We start from the raw sequence: 25,033 nt of genomic DNA on the forward strand, positions 1-25,033 counted from the left end.
CGATACCAAGTCCGCGATCCAGCTGCCATGATCTATCATCAGTCGAATCATCAAGCGCCTACGATGTCGTCCATCAGAAAGACATCGCCCGGATCGCAACGTCGTAGTTTGCAAGCGTCCTCGGCAAAATGCGCGAAGACGAAGCGGACGAACGATCGGGCGGTCAACGAGGAGAGATGTAGAGGAAGGTGCAGAGTGCAGTGGAGCGAGAAGCACGTGAAGGAAGGCTTGGTCCTTGTCCAGGAGGCGCAGCTCGCCAGGGTGGTCAAGACGGGACCCATTACAGAGCACTACGAAATCGATCCAAAACCGTTCGCGAGGTGAGCTGGTTCACGATACGATTCTTAATATAATTTTCAAAAGTCAATGTACGCAAAATTTCGCCAGAAACTGCAAGGTTTCATCTGACATTAATAAAATTGAAATGTTGTATAAAAATGCAATTATCTCTCTAAATCTCTTAAACATCATTCTTTTAAGATGAAAATTAGGCTTGTGAAATATTTGAGTGATTTGTCGCTCTACGAGCTTTAGAAAGCAATGCAGTGTTTCTCACATTATTACTCTCTAAATTTCATAAAATAAAACGTTAAAAGAGTGGAAATTGAGTTTGTAAATGATTCCATTTATTTGTCATTCTAATAAGAATTAAAAAATTATTCCTGAAGACTGAGAAAAAAAATTTGTTAAAGAAACCAAAATATTTAATCCGATACGTGCGACTAAATATTAAGTTTACTTAATTAATTCTTGGTTAAAAAATTTAAATGATTGACATGAATGAACTGTACCTTTTTTTGTGCAACTAAATAATTGTTGAATCAATCCAATGTTTGATTGATCATATTGGATTAAATATTTATTTTTTAACAAATTTTTTTCATAGTGTAGGACTTTTCATTTTCAGTCTTTCTAATATAACAAAATGTATTATGATACTTTGAAGTGTTATTCAGTAGTATCCGTTGTTATCGATGACACGGTCCCAGACTGTTGGCAGTTCACTAACACCATTAGAGCTCCATTTTCATGCAAAGCTACAAAATGCTCATACTATCTTATTTCGCAAATGAGTTAATAATTAAATCAAGTAATTTTTTTCTCTGGTTAGTGTAACAGTGAATTTTGATTCTGACAAAGTTACAATTACTTGATCATTGTATTAATATAAGCACAATTTCACTTTTTTTTTAAGTGACGTTACAAAATTTTGAGAGTATATACATATAAATCAAAAAGGAATTATCTTTTTAATAATAAGTTTGGAACGATTTAATAATAAGCTAAACTAAATTTTTCACGAAAATCGACCGCCAGTCTCACGAGTCGCGCGTTATTTACTCTCGACTATCTCGTCGCTACTCGTCGCGGCTCGCATCGCGTGCAACGAGCCACGTACAATGATTAATCGCCCTCGGATGCGACGCGTAATTTGTCAAAGCGTTACGCACGGTAGCAATATACGCAACGATACGTGACGCGCGTCGCGCATTAATCATATTTATTGCATTGCGCCGCTAATCGCCGAGCGAATTAGGCCCGTAATGATCACCGACGACCAGCAGCGAGCGGGACGTCGGTAATAGGTCGCCGATTGTCCAACCTGCAATTTCTCTCGTGCTAATAATTTAATTTAGAGTCGCACGAAACGCACCTGTTGCACGCGGACCTTTACGGGGTGGGACGCATATCGTTCGTGATTTATCCACGCGTCGTTATCCCATCATCAGATTACTTTCGTTTTCGATTAATCGAATTAATCGATTTAATGACTCCTGCGTGTGCGACATTTTCTGAATAATAATATCATTCCATCGTCGAATTTGTCGTGTTTAAATTTCGCTGAATGTAAATTGCTAACTATCGTTATCTTGGGAGCTTTAAAATTGTGTCAGAGCACAGATTCATTCTCGAAGCGGTTCGCCCGGTTCGCCGTTGCGTTTTGCACGCCGATGTATGCGTGTGTTTATGTGCGTCTCGGCGAAACGAAGAAATAAATCAATCAATAAATGTGGGATGCAACGTCATAAAGCAACAGTACCGGTTTCTCGGCGGGGTATTGATTAATCGGGACGGTATCGATCGCACGGTTATTAACCGAAACCGATATGGTGGCTCCCTTTCGAGAAGGCGTGACAAGAGAACTTGCGCGAGCGAGTGCACTCGCGTGGACTTTAAGGCGTTTCATATTCATGGATATGTTAATGGATCGTTTTAATTTCTCGCGTCGGATAGCTTCGGTGAGCACGCTGATAACTCCACGAGCGCCCGATATCAACCGCCGCGATTTTCTCGTACCGCGTTTACATCGCTAATTAAGCTGATTTACCTGTTGCTTGCGAGCACAAAGACGTCTCGCATAATACATAAACAGTACCGCTGTACTGTTGTATGGATGTAATCGCGATGTTTATAGAAGTTATGCGTAGATTCGTTCCGATTACACGTCTTAAGCGGTTCCTAAGCGCTTAGTGTTATTGCACAATATTATTAATCATCTGGAGACTATGTTGAGCTTGTTTTGTATTGTCTAGAGAAATATTGTATAATATTATTACACAGTATTGAACGTCTGGAGGCTATATTTTGTTTGTTTTGCACTATTTAGAATTTAGAAAAATATTGGACAATGTTATTGTACATTGTTGTTGATCGTCTAGAGATCCATTTTACGCATCGGCCGTATGATTTTTTCCCTTCCAATTTTTTTTTACTCGTAGAGAAATATTTTTTTGTATAGATTTTTTTCTTAGTTTTATTCATATTTTATTTTATTTTTTCTTATATATATTTTGTTAATATATTAATTTTGTATATGTTTTGCTATTATTTGCTTTTTGTGCTTTCTATTTGTATTCTTTGAAAGTTTTTAAAAGGCTATATAACAATAATAAGTGCTTTGTTTATCTTTGTTATTCTCCATATGCATTAAAAAAAATATTTGTTAAAATAAGAAAAATTTCTCGAATAGTATTTCTTCGAATATTTTTTAAATGTAAGTACAAGAAATATTTGTTAGATTAAAAAAAAACATTTATACATTCAAAGTAATATTTTTTAAATGTATGTATAAAGTTTTGAAATTAAAATTTTTTTATTTAACAAAAATTAAATAATTTTTTAAATAAATATAATTCTCTGGGTGTGATTAATAATAAACATCGAAATCGATATTTTTATCGATTGAGATATCAGCAACTCAAACCGAAACAATTTCAGTGACAAATTGTAAGGCGTTATTTATCATGCAACATTTATATCTGCAATCGGCCGAGGCGAAAAGCGAGCCGCCCGAGGGACGGTAAATTTTCATAAATTATTCAGCTGCATCTCCCCGCTCGGCTTTCAACACCTCCTGTTCATCGTCATTACGCGACGGGTCGCTAAAATCCAATTTCCTATGATTACTGCCCATACGATCTTTAATAATAGCGAATACTTTAATCGTTGCACCGTATACAGCAGATATTATCCCGATGGCCCCCGGCGCGGCGTGTGTCTCGCCGATTCAACGCACTCTTCGTGTATGCGTGCGCTCTTGATATCCGCTCCGCGCGTCCGCGGTAATTACTTTTGGAAACGAGCCTTGAGCCTCGCGGTAAAGGGCAGGAAAAATTGCGATGTATATGTATATCGCTTTCTCCGTCGCCTCCTTTGTTCCTCCGTCTCGCGCTCCTTTACGTCGTACAATATTTCTCCGGGGGGGTCCGGGAGGAATGAAAAAGTTCAGGGTACACTGGCGCGCGGCCTTAAAATTGGAATCGATTAAAGTTAATTGCGCGGCGCGCTATCAGATGCTCATTATCCTTATCTTCGTGACCGCGAAAGAACGCGGCGGAGATTGCTACGGCGATGAGTCGCCGTTTGATTTTGCGCGCGAGACACGTTTCACTTGGCAATTCATTGGGCGCTATCCTACCATACTTCCTGATCTTAAACTTGATGAGTCCTCGTATTCCCTCCGATTTAATGATTTTAATTAATTGATTACGTATAAAAGATTGTATATTAAACTACCATATAAACAAATTATAATAATTCTAATAAAGGGAATCTCAGAAGCGGTCATCAAATTTTTCTATGCCAATTTTTATTTTTGGGTGATTCTTGTGGACCAAAAGGATATGTGTCACATTTATCAATACGTGGCTTTGATTTTAAGTTGTAAATTTTTAAAAATCCAAAAAATTAATATGTTTTTCTTTATTCAATTAATTCTTGTTTATACTGTAGGGATTTGTTGAAAAAGTTTAAATTTAATGAAATATCGGTACAGCAATCACAGTAAAATACCGATCTGTAAAAAATACCGCTACTTTATAATTGTTTTATTACAAAAATTTGTATATTACGATATCGATATTCAAATCGTTTAAAAGAAATAATAAACAATACATATTAAAGAAAAAAGAAATGTTGCCGAACTTCGAAATTGGATTCGCCGTAGCAAGTTTTCGAATTTTCAAAAATTTATAACTCGAAAACAAAGTCCCGTATTGATAAATACGCCGCGACACGTATATTTTTTATAACTTTAAAAATCACCAAAAAAATTGACATAAAAAAACTTGATGAACACTTCTAGGATTCCTTTTGTAACTAAAAAACGTTCTCGTTCGTTTTTAAACGAAAGAATAGAATATCGAAATATTTATGATTTCAAGGTAGAAAGTTAATGGTACCTTCTATGATTTTATCTTACGGACTCCGCCGCCGTTTATGTAACACACTCTCCCTGGATAAAGGCACTCGCTCGCTTGAATACGGGTGAAAACGTGAGGTACGCATTACGAGCACAGCCTTGCCAGGCGCCGTTGGGTCGACCTTGCCGAAGAAACGACCGGAATCTTCGACGACGAGTGCGAGATTCTTAGCATGAAGTGCGCGCTTGCGATTGTAAATAATATGGATATATTATTCCGTGGTACATTATATAGTATGTACTACGAATAGTACATCGTCAAGATAGTGAGGTAGTAATAAAACAAAATCTCTGTAAAATGAAAAACAAAACATAAGAAAATTCTATCAATGAATGTGGAATAAAAAATATAGAATAAAACTTTTTTAAATCATATTTAATAGAGAATTTTTACTTTAACTTTTTTGTTAAGAACGAATTTACAATATTTATTAATATCACGTCCATTCATACGTCAAATTTAATGACTAATTAATTTTGATAGGCACATTGTGCAAATATTGCACAATAACAGCATCATGAATTGCTGAAAATTTTATAATTGCACAAATATGATACATTATAACGCAACAGTTTTATCAAAATAAAATTTCTAATATTATTTGTCAAAAATAAAGTTTCAAATATAAACATTTTACAGTTATTTAAAAAACAATTATTTAAAAAATTTCATAAAATAGACGTTAAGTGACTAAAATGATCAACGAGATCAGTGAAGCAATCGTGGTATGCTCGAGTCGCATTTTGTTAATTATCTATATAATTTTCACAAACATATTTACTTTTTTTATATTTTAATAATGACTCGCAAATTTTTTAATTTAAATATGAGCTACAATAATGCTAATTAATATATAATTTTACACAATAAAAATACAAGTTTAATATTATATATTAGAATATTTGTTTATTACGTTTTTATCACGGCTTTGATAAGACATGATTAATATTTCTCTCTTATTTTACTTACTTATTTATTTAGTAAATAATACCTATAATAATTTTTTGACTTAATTAAATGCGAACTTGATATATTATATTTTGCTTCATTATTATCTTGATAATTCTTTTAGTTATTTAAGCTTACTTTAGAAAATTTAAAGATGCATAAAAAAACAATGGATGCGTAAAAATTTTATTTAGGATTTTTTATCAGGATTTTTTTAAGGATTTTTATTCAGGAAAATTTAAATATAAAATTCTTTGTATTTTATGTTTAATTTAAATACTTAACTAACTGCATAACCTAATATTTGGTTTGAACAAATTTAATAATATTTTTAGTATGATGCAGAAAAGATATCAATACGTTTTTATGTACTTGTTACCTTCCACTAAAATAAAAAATAAAATCGTTAGGCTCTTTACGCAGCTAATCAGCATTGGCTGCAAGTTTTCTAGAAACAGAGGGTTTTCGAAAAATTTGAAAGTCACGGAGAGAAAAATACAACGAGAAAGAGAAAAAAGTAGATCGTCTCAACGAAGAGAAAAGTATTCGAGTAACGAAGGATGTCAGAGGAAGGCGATAGCATTCGGGCATCGCCTTGTTTTTCAAGGACAAAATAAATTTATCGTGAAAACGCGAAGTCAATCGGTGTTAAAAATCAGATACTGCATCGGAACATCCGATCGAAGCGGCAGACAATTGCAAATATAAACCGTACCGTCACTCTCCGTCATTTTACGTTACGCTTCATTTTATTTTCGCACGTACGCACGTCGTTTCATATCTTATACAATTTATCTCCAGTGATTTTTCAACGTTGGTACGGGATTAAAATATATGGAGTATCATAAAATTAGGTCTTACAGAAAAGGATCTCTGAATTTTTTGTCTTTCTTTTTTTCCTTCTTGTATAAGTATTAACAAAGGATTTGTTAAATTTAATAGCGGTCAGTGGGCGAGAGTCTATCGCTGTAGATCGCGAGCGACCGGTATACTTTATGCGGCCAAGTACTCGTCCAGGAATCGATTCAACGCTGATTGTAGCGCGGAACTGAGACACGAAATCGCTCTATTGTCTCTGTGCTCGCAATCGCCACGTGTCGTTAGACTGCACGATGTCTACGAGACGCCGAAGGAAATCATCTTAGTCATGGAATAGTAAGTACTGCGATTTCTCTTCTTACTCCTTCTTTTCTAAATTAAATGTTTTGTTTTGTTTTGCGCAAATTCTCGTAATATTAATTATCATTGTCAGAGAAACAGCATTGTGAAACGTTTATACGGAAAAAATAATAACGTTGCAGCTAATAATGCTACAGTAGATATTTTATTGAGTTATTATAGAAGTTTGTTTTGTTTTTATTTTATCTTTTTTCAATGAAACATACATTTCTAAAAAAAGCTTTTATTAACAAATGTACCATCCATTATTTTCTATCTCTCGCAGTGCAAAATATGATTTTTCATACACTACAGTCATTATCGGGATCGCGTTGATTGTTGAGGCCATCCGGAGTGTTTCCGATCTTCAAGTTCAAACTCACCTTTCTTGAACCGGGCATACCACTTTATCGGAACCTGCAGATACTCCGTAAACATATCTTTTCGGTTGCTTGACGCGTTTTTTCCGGAAATGAAAGCATGGTATGCCCAAAGTGCTCGTTTTGTTTCTGCCTTTTGCATCAAACTTATTATACTAACTAAATCGCTAAATTGAAGAAACTGTACTAATAAGCTAAACTGAAGAACTGTAAACTGAAACACAATTCTAACAACTCTACAGTACAATCATCGTTGACAATGGATTCTGTTCCACCTAACATTTCCCTTCTCGCTAGGCACCAAAGTGAGCGCGCCAAAAATCCAACAAACTTATGTAACAACCCAACACTCTAAAAAATAAAAGAAAATGGAATAGTTTTGGAAATTTAAAAAATTACTGCATATATTTGTCTAATTATACATCTATTGTACTTGTATGTAACATATTTGTGATGAATTCGATTACCCATTACTACACTGCATATTAAAGGCTACTGCATACATATGTAAATACAATGCATATGTAATCAACAATAATATACGTATATTCTGTTAATATTACAGCATTACCTATTTACCCTCATTATTAGCTCATTATCTCATTATCTATTTAATCGTTTAAAGTATTTTTACATTTAACTTGTTAATTTTATGACAGCTTTTAGTAAAGAAAAAGGAGTTATTATGTCTACCGTAGACAATTATCTCCATTATTAGATGATGAAGTCTAACAATTGTTTATGGAATTATTCGTTTAATAGCCTGCCGTTTTTTAGTGGCGCTAATATGCGAATACACAATAGCTGACAATTATATAAAGCATTTTTACTTTGAAATTTTTTCAAGATATATTTTAGTATTTAATTACACATGCTTTCTCATTGTTTTTAAACTTGAGCGTATTATCACACGAATATACATATATACACTTAAGTGTTCTTTTGTTATTTAACTTTTTATTCAGCTGTAAACATTTCAAATTGCAAAATTAAACATTAACATGGGATTTTCTTAATATGGCTTTTTAAGCGAAATTTTCATATAAAAATAATTTTTCGATAAATCGATTGTTACTTTAAAAGGCTATATTCAGAAACATTAGAGATATCAACTTATCCTTGCTATTAAACAAGAATAAAATAATATCTTTAATATTTTTAAACGCAGGAAAATTCTAAATAATGGAAAATTAAAAATATATAATTTTGTAACAAAATACTGTGTGTCTTTTAAACTAAATCAATTTTTTAAATTTATTCTTGGGCTCACCATATTACTATCATTTTTTCTCTTCTGGTTATTCAGTGTGTCACATTTTTATAAATCACGTCCTAAGTAATAAATGTTTCGTTATTTTAAATAAATTCTTTAAATAATAGATTATATTTTCGCGCTCTAGAGTAGAATATTTTCTTAAGCGTTCCATATACCATCTATCTTCGATATTATCACAAGAAAAGACGATTTCTTTTTCAGCGCGCCCGGAGGCGATCTGCAGACGCTCATCGATGGCGATTTGGTGCCCCTCGAAGGTGACGTCGTACACTTTGTGCGGCAACTAGTGGAAGGACTTGCCTACCTCCACGAGAGAAATATCGCCCATTTGGACATCAAGGTAAGTTCGACCCATAAAAGGTCGATGCAAACTTGTCACGTTTCTCTCGTATATCCGGATCCCGGAACTGACTGTGCAGACAGAAATTTCCAACTGTTTTCTCCGTGCTTGCACACAATGAGGTGGAAACATGAGGAAGACGCTGGGAAATTTCACGAATCTGAGTGTGACTCCTCATTATCTCTTACACTTGATATAATCCTTATATATGTATATTTTGATACATTGTTAAATTTGTAATGACAAATTGTATCTAATTGTAATTTAAGTTATTTTTTAATTTTTTTTAAATATCGTTGCTCCTACTCAATATGTCATTAACTTAAAGTAATGAAGTTAAACAATTTAACTCAAAAAATGTATTTGACTTAAATTTAGTTTATTATTTACTAGATGTATACATAATCAACATGTTAATATAATTTATTTTGAAACTACCCTAACAGCACAAGATATCAAACGAATATTATGATATTTTACAAATATATGCACGATATCACGGTATTGTGCGAATGTTCGTACGATATCTAGAATATTCTAGAATATTCATACGATATCTTAAATTAAACAATTTAACCTTTTATCTAATTTTCTAATTAATATTTAATCATATTGTAGTAATGAATTGATTAACTGTAATGTTTTCCTAACCATATATTTTGTATTAAAATAATAAGTTTTCATGTAGAAGTTAAAAATAACAAAATGTTATTTAATTCAAGGAATTGGTTTAATTTTGATTCTTTAATGCATTAATAGTATTCGACATATTCCAACATATAATTAACTGATCGAATCAGCTTGGTCTGAGATCCTATTACATAGTCAGAGTTGTGACAATCAGATTTAGCCTTTGGTTGGTTCGTCTTTTATGATCCATTCGATATATTTTGAAGTTTTGAGCTGGTTGAAGTTTGGAACGTTCCTGGAGCGATTTTTTAAAAATAATTTGTCGCTGTTCTCCTGACACAGAGAGAAGGCTATGAAGCTAAGAAAGAATGTAGAAAAGAAACGAGCTCGATACAGGTTGCGGAAGACACCCTTACGAGCCAAAAACCACCCTCAAAGTTTTGTACATTATCGAAAAATAAAAGCGAAAAAAAGAAAGAGAGAGATATAAGAAAAATGATTTTACATGTATCATCATTTCATTATTCTTGCTGTTCATAGAAAGAAGATAAATATTGTATCCACATTGTTGCAACTTTTATTATGATTAGTACATACCGAATATAACATAGATGTCATATAACATAATATATGTGTTATATTAATATGTAACATTACATCTGTGTTATATTTGATGTTTGTTGTATACTAAGAAAAAAAAGTTAACTTGATTAAATTTTTTAACTTCATTAAATTTCTTCAGTTCAAAAAAATATTTATGTGTTTAACTTAAATGCATAAAATACTTGAACTTCAGTAAACATTTATATATTTAACATAACTTTAAACATTTATATATTTAACATAAGTACATAAATATTTAAACTGAAGAAATTTAATCAAGTTGAAAAATTTAGTAAAGTTAACTTTTTTTCTCTGTGTAGAATCTCTAACTTGGACGATCATCTAGCGACAATCTCTGTTTTGTAGAAACAATATAACGCGACTACCAATAGAAAAGAATTTTAATTACGATTAATCGCGAAATCGCACGATGAAAACCGGCAAGTTCTTGGAAACAAATTGGAAATTGCCATTTATCTTACACACATACATACACTAACAAAGGCACACGTATATACGCGCGCACACGTTTCGTTAATCGATCATAGGGTCCAATCACGACGTGACTCGATAAGAGGAAAGAAAAAACGTTTATCCGAGCACGAATGAAATTGAATACGTGGTCCTGATGGGCCAGCTCCGCTTTTTTTCGATTTATCACGAACGCAGCGGATTGTTTCGACATCCACGAAAACCGAATTCGCTTTTACATACGGGTGCTTTGTGCAAAAATAAAAATAAAAAAAAAACAGAAAAAAGAACGCTATCGCTTGCGTCGAGTTCGACGAATGAGGATAGAAAACGAATGAGCCGATCGTGGACTTTCGAAACTTGAGACACTGTCGCGGACGATGTTTCGTTCTTTCGAGTCGACGGTGTTGATTTCGTTCGTCGTTCATCAGCGAAAATAAACTCGCGTTGCAAATCAAGCGCTTTCAGCATAAGATCGTTTGGTCAAAGTTACATGAATTATTCTTAAAAATTTTTCTTACGAAGGGAGATCCAGGTACATATGTCGTGAATTTGGGTAAGTTCTATGTATATTAAAATATAGACTTTGATGTTGTAAAAATAATACATAATATTTAAATGCCATATTGGATTGACAAATTGGAGTTGCAAAATTTTAAAATTTAATATAAATGTAAAAGTGACAGATATCACAGAGAATGGTCAAAGCTCCAAAATTAGTTTAATCGTAATGCCAAATGCTTTTGAGGTCGCAATTTCTATATAACACAAGAAACACATTTAAAAAATAATTTAACATGTTTTAATCTTTTTCAATAATTAAATTTACTTTTATAAATATATATTTTTTCAAGTAATAAATAAATTAAAAAATATATTTATAAAATCATATAAAAATTAAGAAGACGAAAAAAATAAATATTGAGAAACAGAAAAAATATTATCAGTCGGTCTCGAACAGTAAAAAAGAAAATAAATCTTGCAACTCTAATCCTTTTACCAATTGGTACCTGAATGTTATACGTTGAAGAAAAACTTCCTTAATTTTAATAAATATATTTATTAAAATTAAATTTACTTATTTTAAATAAATAATGTTTACAATATAAAGTTTCTTCTGTTAATTACAAACACATGGTTTACTGAAATAAAAAAATTTTTCTATTTTCAGTATATTTTTTTTTTTTAATGTATATTACTTTTACGAACATGAAATTCTATACTTCAGTATTGGATTTTTCAAAATTTGCGAGTTATATACCTGGATCTCTTTTTGTTAATCAACTCTTTGCAAATCTACCTTTCGAGCTCAATCGGGACGAATAAATTATCCATTGAATAACGCTTCGAGCTCGCTTTATTCTTCGAAGCTGACGGTCTTTTTTGTTGAGTGTCTATATGATCAGCAAATGCCCAGGACTACTTTACCTTTGCGATGTATTTCTCCATTTTCTTTTTTTTCGGCTATAAAATGTTTCAACGACGTTAATTAAGCGCAGACACGTTGTCGGTATCGCACAGTTGACGACATTTACACGTAAAGGGGTCTTTAATCTCTGACAGTCTTTAATCTGTACAGCATTGTTTTATCGTTTAAAAGTCTCGGAGCAGTCATTTCGTTTGACTTGTTTTAGTTGAGATATTTTTGCGGTTCTCTTTTTGAAAAGAGAAAATAAAATTTGCACAATTTTCTCTTGCAGATTTTAAATAATAGTGAGTACATTATTGATAATTTTAGATCATTTTGTGTTGTAGCTTCCTAAACCGGTTTCTTTTAAGTATATATTTCTCTTTCATATTTTCTTCGTAGTGCGGTTCGAAACATAAAATCTGTGCACCGTAAAGCGGTACATCTCTCCATGAGAACAAACAAAAACTATCGAAATCTTCAACTACAATGTTGACACATGTTTCATGAATTTTTTTACATTTTTTTTTAATAGCTCAAGAGAAATAGTGTCGGACGCGATCTATGTATACATTAAAAAGTGCGAAAAAATAACATATAAAGTGGGAGGGTTCAATTTTATAAACTTCGTTGTTTATAATACATAAAAATATATTTTATTACTTAGTTTATCAATTTATTTGATAATTACCACTTTTCCTATAGAGTCGCATCTGAATTCCACCATTACTACCTGTCTATTGTGCCAGTGATTTCGTAGTCCAATTCTTCAAACACTTTTTTTTATGAATTACTCAGCGAAAACGTTAATTATTACAAAATACAAAACAGTATTTTAAAAATTTCTATACTATATTGAAAAAAGGATTTGGTAACTATTATCAAATTTGATAATAGTTACCAAATCCATTTTTCAATGCATTTAAAATAGAAAAGACACTTTCTAGTTTCTATTCATGTTTATAAAGTTTTATTGTTAGCTTTTAAGAAATATTATCCTAAAACAAAGTGGGATGCCAGTATTGGTGATTTTCCTCTATAATTCGCTTTGTTCATTCGACTCTTCACTAATCAAAGAACGTGACGATTAACAACGATCCGAAATAGGGTTGCGAGGTGAACGTGTGCCAGGTTGTAAAACTGTAAACGATTCGTGGAAAAAATGTACTGACGACAACAACACGCTGGGAGATGCAGAAGTGGCCCCACGCCGTAAAGTGCATTTTGAGCCGACGAGGTCGTCGGTATCGCTCGTTACGGATAGGAAGATTCCTCCTCGTTATCCTCGTGAGGGAAAGGGAAAGAAATCGTCGAGTTTTTAGCAGCTCGAGCGACATCCTCGGCCGCGATAGCGGGGTTTACCCCGACGTCGTTCGCCAATGTCCGCTTTGCGCTTTCTATCCAGCCGGTCCTCGTGCGCAAGTTAAGGTCGATTTGCATCATGCTGAGGAACTCTTTTTGATTACTCCTGCGTGAAACAAAGAATCCCCCGGTCGACCCTTGGTCGACGGACGCGATTAATTTAAGAAACGAAATTAATCGCACGAATCAGTTATGGGTTGATTGGCGTTTACCATGTGAGAGGGTGACGCAATAAATTAACTTTGACCTACTATGAGCTGCTCGTTGCTCAAGTTCCCGACGAATGGGTACCACCTGATTTATTTCGTAAGCGCTGCGGCGGAGTATACGTACGTACGCGCCATTGCGTACGACGTGAACATTATTCCCGCGCTCCATAAACACGCCGCTGCCGTATTTGGTGTTGTGGCATATATAGCACATGCATGAGAGAAAAAGAGAGAGAGAAAGAAAAAGAGATCTGAGAGTGCTTGCGCGTGAACTCTGAACGAGCCGTACGCTTCATGCGCACGATTTCCTCGCTGGACCCACGAATCGGCGAGAAGAAACGAGGAACTGTGGGATCGAAACATCCACGTAAAGCACGTTTTGCGAAGAATCCGTGTGAAGAGAGAAAAAATAGACAAGAATGATAAGAACATAGACGCCAGAGGGGAAAACAATAAAAAAACAGTCGAAACTTGTATTGAATATATATTATTTATAAAAATGTAGCGACACTGCATAATAGGATGAAAAGAAAGAAGGATGTTAATATGGCCCGTCACAAGAATAAATTAAAAACAATTAATTTTAATTTTTAAAAACACAGTATTTTATTATAAAATTATATATTGATTCTAAATAAAGAGAAAATATTACGGAAAATATATGTAGTTATAGACTGCAGTACTGAAAATGTAGAATATATGTAATATAAACTTTAGATTAGCAGTAAAACTATAATCAACTTATCGAGTAACTTTATACTTCGATATGAAAACTCTGAAAGAGAATTCATATTGGGCCTGTTGAGATGTCAGTAAAGCCACATTAGTAAAATCCCATGTTATTAATGTAACTTTGCTTAACTCAAAATATATACGGACAAATAAAAAGTTAAATAACAGAAAAAACTCGAGTATACGTACATTCGTGTGATAATACGCTCAAGTTTAAAAAGATTGAGGAAGTGTGTAGTTAAATGTTAAAATGTATCTTAAAAAAAATTCAAAATACTTGAAAGTAAAAATACCTACCACAACAAATGTCAGCTATTGTGTATTGGCGTTATTACATAACGTCGATTATTAAACAAATGATTCCATAAGTAATCACTATAATTTGTCATCTTAATAACAAAGTGGCCATAATATCTACCTGATCCAATAATATCACATTCTCCTCTAATATTTCATACATTTTTAATTTTATTATTAGTGATATTTTTTTATTTATATTGATATTGATATTTTATTTTACATAATTTATACATGTTTTATAATTTATGTGTATTTTTATGTATATTTTATTTATTTTTAAATATTAATTAGATAATAATACATTGTAATATTAGTTTCGCCACATATTTTTTCTTTTTTGTGAGACAATTGGATTCGAGTCTCGGTCTCGTACCAAGTCATCACAGGAGGATGCTGCTCAAGTCCCCACTGCGATGTCCGCGGGAGCGCACTGCAGATAAGATATAGCGCCGAGCATGAAATTGCTGTTAAAGAGATCACGAGAGATCGCGACGCAAAGTGGAGGAAAAAAGCAGAAAAAAAAAGAAAACAGAACGCGCGACGTCGCTTCTCGTGCTGCAGCAAACGACGACCACGCCCTGTTCCTTCGCTGGTTGTACACACAACCTCTCGGTGAATCACCACCTGGTTTTCTCCTCTGTGGGGTACCTAAGTCTGGCCTGCCATAATCGGAGCAACTCCCGATAACCCGAGAGTTCCCGCGACGGGAAAATCAAGGGGCAGCGCGTGGCCCGAGTATTTGGACTTGAGTATCGAATAGGTAGCCTTACTGTAACACCTGGCGGCATACGATTTTATATCCGAGACGCATTAGCATAGATCACCGGTTTGGTCCAGCCAGGTGCAATATATTTGCTTCTTTCACGTAGAGCAAACATCAACATCGATTGAACGATCAAGCGACTTTGATGTATTCGCTCGTGCCCACGCATCTATTTGATCAAAGTGAAAAGATTTCGTCGATTCAACTCGTGTGGGATTACCGATCGTATCTTTTCAGTAGCCCAGAGAATCGGTCATCAGATATTTACTAATGTCGTAATGCTGAAAGAAAATTATTTATAATACGCCTTGAGCGATCGTTGAGATCAGACTCCATATCCGCTTCGTCATTTGCAATTTGCGGAATTCATAGAGGAAAAGGTGATATTATGGCCCTTGTAAATATTACGGCCTCGTAATATCTCTGTTATTAGATGACGAATTGCAGTAATTACTTGTGTCATCATTTAGTTTAGTAGACCGTCATTATGCAGTGTCGCTATATTTTTATAAATAATATTCAACAGTTATAATAAATATGTCATAACTTTGTATCTAGGTTGTTCCGAAAAACAGTTTAATGAACATAGTTGTTAAGTTTTCAATTTAAAATATTGATTATTAGCAAAGTTATTCTATAAAATATATATTGGGGGGCCATAAATTACCTTTTTTATAGATGCTATTAATTAAAAAGTTAAAATATTAACACAGTTTTACTTTGCATATACGAAATATACGTTCATATTTTTAGCTCACATTTTTACCTATATTTGTTTGATATTTTTCAATCATACATTATTTCTCAAAATTTGATATTGTTCAATTTTAGTGTAAAAAAATTTAGTGTTTTTAGTTTGGGAAATTTATGAGAAATTGAGAAAAAAGATGGGTGAGAAAGAAAAAGATATTTTCCAATTTTTTTCTTTAAAGATAATATCATTTTTACTGTTCACTTACGTTAATCGTTTAAAAATTTTTTTTGCATAATCTACTAGCAAGAGCTCTAATAAGTAAATAATTTACCAACAAAGTTCGCTGTCATTATTACAGTATTTTTCCGCATTTTTCGCGCGGAAAAAAAACCGAATTTCTTTCCTAAATGTTATTTTTCCGAAAAATTAAAAACACTAGTGTCTCATTAGCACAACCATTTTTATCATGTTTAGAACAAATAAAAAGAAATCTGACTTTTTCCTTTATTTTTTATTTTTCTGGAAAACTGAAAACGTTAGACTCGAATCAAGAATAAAATCACTTATTGAATTTATATTGTAGTCCAATGTTTGATTAACGTTCCTGAGAAATAAAGCGCGTTGGATCGATCGCGTTTCCTATTTCGTCGAGCGAATCCATCGTAAATTGGATTCGCGTACAACGAGAACGCGTGCCGCGTTCGATCTTTCGATCGCGTCATCCGATCTCCCCGAGTTCGCAAGCGGTAGGCTAGCCTGAATGAGAATTGCCTCGCGCACTCGGCTTAATCGACAGTCGTTTCACGGAAAAATGCGAGATCTGGCGGAAAATAAATCTCTCGAAAAAGGCCACGAACAGAGCGCGAGAACGGCGAACGAAGATGGGCGGCGTTCACGTCGTTTTGATTCGCGAGCGCGATTGCGAGCCGTGCATTATTCTTTATAGTCTTCCCACTGATGTGTGTGGCCTGCTTGTCATTCGGTTGCACGCGTTCGCGAGCTTCTGCGCGATATTATTATTGCACCCGTAAAGCGCCGACGTGCGGAGCTCACGGCAGCGTAATATTCCCGCCACGTAATGGCCCCGTCGAGGGAATTACGTATCTCCGAGGGCCGGCGAGATTTATTTTTACATCTTTTGTCATTATTTATTAGTCGCGCGCGCGGCCGAGAGAAACTTTGAATATTCAGACGCGCCTACGTGAAAATGCCCAAGGCTCCTCCCGCTAAAGCGACGACTATGCTGACCGAGCCGCGCGCCGATAAGGCTCGAAAAAGGGTCGTCCTCCGTCTCGGTGTTTCGTCTTCGGACGAGCTCGATATGTACGCTCCTATTTAACATGAAAAAAAAGAAAATGAGCAATCTTTTTACATTGACACCTACGGGCGGCCAGTTATCGCTTTATCGTATCTTGCTCAATCGAGTTGTTGCTCCACACGCGAACGTACACTCAACGCGTGCACGGTAAAAAAAAAAAAAACATTTTCTATTTCTGTTAAAATTGATTCTTGTTGAAATTTTTGTATTGAGTTTTTAACATACCCGAATATTAATATAATCCTTTCGTAACTGATTTTTTTCTGGGCATAATTAGCATACGATTCCCATGTTACTATTTAAGAATGATGATTATAAATCTATAGTCAAAATTTAAAATGACGGATCAAAATTAATTTTACTTAAATCTAACAAAATTTAGTGTTTTAGTCCGTCATATTCGCGTCATGTTAATGTAAAATTTTAAAGCATAAATTCTACGACAAATGTCTAAATCAAATGTTCAAAATCAAATGTTGTGTATAACATCTTATATTATAAATGTAAATTTTACTAAAGAAATGTGTTTCCATAATTTATTTTCAAATTTTATTAAAGTGTTATGTTTTTGTGTTATTTTCTAACATATTCATCTTGTATTAAATTAATACAAAAATTTGAGTAGATTGTTTGGTACACGCAATGTATGTTAAAATGCAAATTTTTCAACTGTACGAGCATTACCCATTCAATTCATTCTATAGAACAATCTGGCTGATGAAAGCCGCAATTCTAGTGGATATATAGAATGTAAAATATATCAAATCAGACGAGATTGTTGCGATCTAGATTATGTCAGCAATTATAATAATGCAGCCTTCGGTAGTCAGTGACCTTCATTACACGCTGGCTACTGACGATTTATGGTAATTGGATTGTCGGCGTGTCTTTGAATTCACGGCGATCCACGCCGCGAATCATTAGCGCAGTAGTTCGCGTGCTCTTTACCCTTCACGTCCAATACGTTTTCATAAATTATCTTGGGATAATATCGCGTCGGTTTCGTATCGATATCTTTCTCGACTAATTATTTCCCTCGTTAACGATCGATCGCGACTGCGTTACAGTCGAACGAATACAGCGATCCGGTTGTAGCTGGTATCAAGATAGCATTTATATTAGCAGACAGACGCCGCTATTCACTAGGTCGTCGCAAAAACGACGGCATCGAAGTCGGCGCGTTCCGCGTTCCGCCGTTCGAGCCGCGCACTGCGCTCATTGAACTCTCCTCTGCTTCTTTTTGTCGCGAGGTATTTTGGAGTCGTGTCCGAAACAAGCATGGAATTCGAACAAAGAAGTAAAACTACCGATTTACCAGACATTGAAAAATAGAGTTGAGCTACTCAATATTAAATAAAATAATTAAATCTTGGTTAATATAATAAAAATAATTTTACTTTTAAAATTTAGTGAGTATTATCAAACAACTGTTTCATGATACTTACTAAATTTTGTCACATTTATTTTTTATTAATTACATTCAACATTGAGCAGTAACTAATTACAAAGTTAAAATTTAAATAATAAAGTTAAAAAGTTAATAATTTTTTTAACTTTACTTAACTAATTTCAAATAAGTTAATTTTTAACTTACATTAGTTATTCTTAAAACACATAAACTTTAAGTTACTAATTTTATTTCTAAATTAAAAATTTATGCAAAAAAAATTATTATAAAAAATACATTGTATTTTCGTATTATTATGTTTAATTGTATTATTATGTTTAATAATACTTTTTAAGTATTAAAAAAAATAGAATTATTTTTTGTTATATTAACTAAATATTTAATTGGCATTATTTTGCTCAACATTTGATAGCTATTACCAAAGCTTTTTCCAGTGTAGCCATTACTTAAAATCTTTGCAATAACGCGTGTTTGAAATAATTTTTAACAAAGTTCTGCATTACTTTCTTGAATCATTGATTCATATATAAAATTTAAACTATTAATTGTAAATGAAATGGATATTAGAATGGATACTTATCTTTCTTTTAAAAAAAGACCGTTCTATGGCAGACGTAAAGAAACGATTTCTGTATCACATTACTGCGTGCCCGGTATCATTATCAGTTCCGCAGACGGCGGAATCTTTTGGTTCTTTTGATTATCGTAATTACTGCGCAATTTTATCAATATTTTAGCAATAATATGATTTACTATTTATTGAAGGTAGTCTGGATATATACTGGATAGTTTCTTCTGCTTCAAGTATAATAATAAGATTCTTTCTGATTTCTTTGAATTTAAAATAAAGAGACGATTGCCGGATGCGGAAGAGTGCACGATGCATGCATGCATCCCCGTGCGTAGAAGCGGTCGTCGAAGCGCGATCGTAGCATCGCAATTCTGTAATCTAAACGACGCACGTACACCGAAATTCCATTCATCGACAGAACTGGTAACGATACCGGGCGCGCAGTAATGCGATACAGAAATCGCTTCCTCACGCCGTTAATATACACTCACGCCCTTATCTGCACGAATAGGCGGAAGACCGATCACATCCCTTTGCTTACGACCGCAATAAAATAGACGACAGACAGTTCAGGTCCTCGAGATACAAACGTGATCCTGGCAAAACTATCTGTTCCGCAAGATAAAGTCGTATAAGGTATTGATCGTGCAGATTGCACGATAAGACGGTTTTATCAATTCAACAATTTAGTTTGTCAGAAGCCAACCCAATCAACTTTATATTTAAAAAAAAAAAACAGAAAATTAACTAAGTTATATCACATTAAAAAGGTCCTCAACCTAAGAAAGTGGAGGCAAGTCACTTGATTTTTTATTTACTACATAAGCTGAAAAGTCCCGGGATTTTTCAGTAAGTGGCCACTTTTCTAGGCCACTAGAAAATGAACATAATTTATTTCGAGAGTTTCATCTGTCACTAGTTTATGTGTGAAGTTTCATGACATTTCGTTCATTCATTTACAAGCTATAGTCGTTTAAGTGTCACTTCGCCTTTATAAAAAAAAAATGGAAAAACAGAAATATCACATATTGATCAAATATTGTTTTTTGATGGGAAAAACTCCTGAACAATCAATGAAATGGTTGAAGAAATATGATCCCACATCTACTCCTTTGAGAACAACAGTTTATTGATGGTTTAGTGAATTTAAAATGGGTCGTACAAGCACCGAAGACGCACCTCGCTCTGGAAGACCAAAAGAGGCTACGAATCCGGAAATCGTAAAGCAAGTGCATCGAACCGTTTCGAGTAAAATGAAGTTACGCAAGTTAGCTGAGGCCGTTGGCATCTCAAAAGAACGGGTGGGATACATTTTGCACGATGTTTTGGATATGAAAAAGCTATCTGCGCGATGGGTGCCGCGGTTGCTAACCGTCGACCAAAAACAGCAGCGCGTAGATGATTCAATGGCCAGTTTGGCGTTGTTACATCCTAATCGAGCGGACTTTTTTCGACGTTTTGTGACAATGGATAAAACGTGGATCCATTACCATACGCCTGAGTCCAATAGGCAGTCTGCAGAGTGGCTGAAAAGCCACGAAAGCCAACCAAAACGGGCAAAGGACCAACGCTGGGTCGGGAAGGTTTTGGCCTCCGCTTTTTGGGATGCGCATGGCATAATCTTCATCGATTACTTGCAGAAGGGAAGAACAGTTACCAGAGAGTATTATACAGCGTTATTGGACAAACTGAACGACGAAATAAAGAAAAAACAGCCCCATATGGCGAAGAAAAAAGTTCTGTACCATTACAATAACGCACCATCACACACGTCCTTGAAAGCGAAATTGGACTAATTACGATTCGAATTGGTTGCTCACCCGCCGTATTCTCCAGACTTGGCCCCCAACAACTATTATCTGTTCTCAAATCTCAAGCGGTGGCTCCAAGCAAAGAGATTCATAGCGAATGAGGAAGTCATTGCGGAAACCGAGGAGTATTTGGAAGGCTGGACGTTTTGTACTACAGAGCATCGAAATGTTGGAAAATCGCTATACTAAGTGTATCGCGCTCGAAGGCAACTATGTTGAGGAACAAATATAACTTTGCCCAAAAAACGCTTGTTTTCATTAAAAATCTCGGGACTTTTCAGCCCATGTAGTATGTGTATCTTTTGATACAAAAGCTTTTTGTCTCTTTGGCTTTTGGTATCTCCAAAATAATAAATAATTAGCAAAATTTAAGCAATATAAAAACGATAATTTATTATTTAAAAAATCTTTTTAATAATTTTAAGAAATATTGATGTGGAAAAAATTAAAAAGAATTATTTATAATAATGCTTTAAATGTAATAACAAACGTTGCCACATTTTTCATTAGAATGACATTATATTTAAAGAGAATTATATATTTCATAAACATTTCATACTTTTACATAAATATGATACAGTAAAACTTTATTTTCTTTTATTCCAATATATTCATTAAACTTCGTTCTTTTTTATAAATACAATTTTTTAAAATTCTTATTTTTGTTCTGTTTCTTAAATTACTCTCCTTCTCAAAATAATTCTATTTTAGAAAATCGTTTAAAGAAAACGATCAAAAAATTTGAAAAAATTCAGAAATGCCTATATTAATCGTAAACTTCTTTAAAAAATTTGAACAAATGTTTATATTATGTGAAAAAACTGCAAAATCTCCTTAATATGTATGCGCTGATACTAAAATTAAGAAATTTATCAAAAGAGGAACTGATCAATTTTGGAGACTCTGAGAACGTTTATTCGCTTATGTCGAAGTTTCTTATTAGATACATACGTGTACAAACTTTTTTATTATTTACAGCCTCAAAATTTGGTCATGATGGGTTCCTTTCCTGACTGTGACGTTAAGTTGTGCGACTTTGAAATCTCGAGAGTGATCCTCGAAGGCACCGAGGTCCGGGAGATTCTTGGCACGCCGGATTACGTCGGTGAGTGTAATTGGCCTTTTAAAATTCTCGGTGTACTTATCTCTTCACAACTTTATTTACACTTACGAGAAGAAATTTAATTTTTAAGTGGCATAAGTTATCGATCCGGATCTATTTGGATTAACAAATTTTGATGATGTTAAAAAGCTTTTTTTAAAAATTTACCGTAAATAAAAAAAAATTTGAAAACTTTTTATTCACATTCCAAATGACTCCAATTAAATCAACCATTTGAAATACAACATTAGTCAATTTTTGTTAAGATATTGAAAATCAGAATTCAGAATCACAGAAGACAGATATTTAATATTTTTCAGTAACAACATTAGTTAAGCATTTCTTTTCTAGATATCAGGTCTACTAAACTATCATTTATTTAAGAAACATCATAAGTAACTGAGTTTTCCTTATATTATACTCTGTAAAAATATATTCAATAATGAATCTTTAGTATCTTGGGATTCACTTACGAATTTTGTTTATATTTTTTTAATTCAAATTCATTTTACAAATTATACAAATTTGCTTTTATTTATAAATTGTATATTTTTTAATAATGAAGTTAAATGTCTTTCTTAAGATGCAGCCTGTTATTTTATTAATACTATTATAAAAGTCTGTCATTATATTTACGCAATTTTCTAATTAAAATTTTTATTTTATATGTATGAAAATATATTTGATTGAAAAACAATATAAGTTAGAATTTTCAAAATTAATTTTTTAGGAATACGAAAAGAACGAAATACATGTTTTACTTAATATATGAGGTAATAAGCAATTCTTTTTGCATATTTTTAATTAGTTTTTGTGCTGCAGTTGTAAAAGCTAGAATTTTTTTCAATTCTCTAAAAGTGAGATTTTTTACGCACGGTGTTTTATAAATGGCCAATTAAATTATAAAAATATACAAATAAATAAAAGTGATACGTGTCCAATGTATATGTGCTACATAACGATAAAAAAAAACTTGTTAAGGTATCGAATAATTTTTTTTTTTTTATAAAACAACCGATGTTACATTATCACACTAACAGGTAAGGAGAACGAAACGTTTCATCTTCTATCACGACGTATTAATGTCATTCAAGATTTCGAAAGTTCAACGCGCTTCATAAATCTCTTTCGAACACATAACAATTCGGAGCACGCCCGGTTAAGAGATCGGCGCCGATAGCGGCTTGACAAACTTCCTTAATCAAGAACACAAAAATATAAATTGCCCCATTATAACTGTCGAGAGATAGCGTGCAACGGGTATTACTTGGTGCCAAGGAGTCACCGTGGTGTCGTTCTGGAGGGAAACTCGTCCAGGTGATATGCGCTCTTTGCTCTTTGCCGCGCGGTTTAATTGCTACCGATCATTATCTGGGTCCGCTAATTGACGATCGCCGTGGCGAGATCGCAAATATAATCGATATTAATTGACACGTTAGCCTTATTGCACGCTGCCGAGCCCGCAGACGCGCGCCCTTAATAAAGCCCAGGGGGGCCCGTTATGCACATGCACACACACATGCACATGCAGTGACGGCGGGGCCCCCTCGACCCCCTCAACCCTCTATCCCATCTTGCCGTAATTGACGTCGGTCTCTTCAGCCGTTTTCAGGCAAGGTAATCGACGCGTTGTGGCCTTTACGTCGCGGAATGAAGTAAATAACAAAGTCGGACGGCCGATGAATTAACGTTCCTCCTTTGTGCAATCTTTTTCCTTTCTTTTCTCTCTTTACCTCTGTCCCTCCCTCATGAAAATTGAGATCTCGCGCGAACAATGCTTCCTCGTCGGGCCGCCGTAAGCCCAAATATGATTTGCAATTTAAAGCGACGCGTTTCTTCGGGCTCGCCGAAAATTATTTACCGATTAATCAACGCCTGTGTCGGCTTGAATCGGTCTCGCCCGCCCACTTATCTCATTTTCTCATTCGCCGTAACAGCGAAATGTCAAGCGACGAGGTGTTGGAGGTGGTAACCGTTACGCCCGTTAAGACAGGGTGCTCTAAATCTGTCTGCCTAACATGTAAAACCGGTGGACTACCCGCCGCGCGATTTAATTGATGCGTGTCGCCACTGCGCACGATCGTATACTGTCTACGAAATAATAGGATCAGCGGAATCGATGGTGGGCAGTTTAAGATCGTATCGCCGGCCGAGGCAATCCGGTCTGACGCTCTGATGGCGATAGACCGGAACAGTCATTGCAATCGTACCTCCTCGATTCGCTCGCGCTAAACTTTTACGGAGGTTTTACGCAGAGTCAGATCGGAGTTATAATGACAAGCTAAAACGGCTGCTAGATTATCAATAATATTGTACAGCAATAATAATAAATAATAAAAAATAAAAAATATTGTCTATTATTACTACATATATAAAAAAATATTATTATTTCTTTAGACAATGCAAAACAAACTTCAATAATATTGTACAATAATATTGAGCGTCTATAGATCGCTTTAAGTGACGAAACGCCGAGAGATGAAATTCCGATGCATGCACGAAAAGAACAGTTTTGCTAAAATATCTAAAAAGGATACAGAAAATAATTTTGTTAGACCATTAAAATAATTATGTAATATACTCAAGCTGGTTATTAGAATCAAACTCTTCATCTTTTTGCAGCATTGCTTGTTATACTTGATGTCCTAATCATTTTGATCCAACGAAATTATGTTTAGATCTGTATTTAGCTAAATATTTTTAGATTAGAACTAAACTTCTCAAACTTGTGTGGATCGCAACACATTTTTTAAAACTGTAAACATTCACGATTTATTTAATTATAGGGAATATAAAAAGATAAAGAGTAATAAATTATTTATTTATACTATTATATTTATATTATT

At 34.1% G+C, this 25,033-nt stretch overlaps 1 protein-coding gene across 2 annotated transcripts in view; it reads left to right on the top strand.

Moving 5' to 3' along the window:
* Window positions 1–25,033, top strand: part of LOC105192947 (probable serine/threonine-protein kinase DDB_G0278901) — a 31,859-nt gene continuing 6,826 nt past the window's right edge. The window contains exons 1-4 of one of the 2 annotated variants that reach the window (XM_011157237.3): window positions 1–320; window positions 6,594–6,806; window positions 8,667–8,805; window positions 22,064–22,190. In XM_011157237.3, the coding sequence (XP_011155539.2) occupies window positions 28–320; window positions 6,594–6,806; window positions 8,667–8,805; window positions 22,064–22,190 (772 nt within the window). In that variant the 5' untranslated portion in view covers window positions 1–27. Of the gene's footprint in view, window positions 321–6,593; window positions 6,807–8,650; window positions 8,806–22,063; window positions 22,191–25,033 lie in introns of those variants that run through there. The other variant, XM_039453907.1, reaches the window with a different exon arrangement.

The sequence above is a fragment of the Solenopsis invicta genome, chromosome 9 (assembly GCF_016802725.1).
Source record: "Solenopsis invicta isolate M01_SB chromosome 9, UNIL_Sinv_3.0, whole genome shotgun sequence".
NCBI classification, from domain to species: Eukaryota; Metazoa; Arthropoda; class Insecta; order Hymenoptera; family Formicidae; genus Solenopsis; species Solenopsis invicta.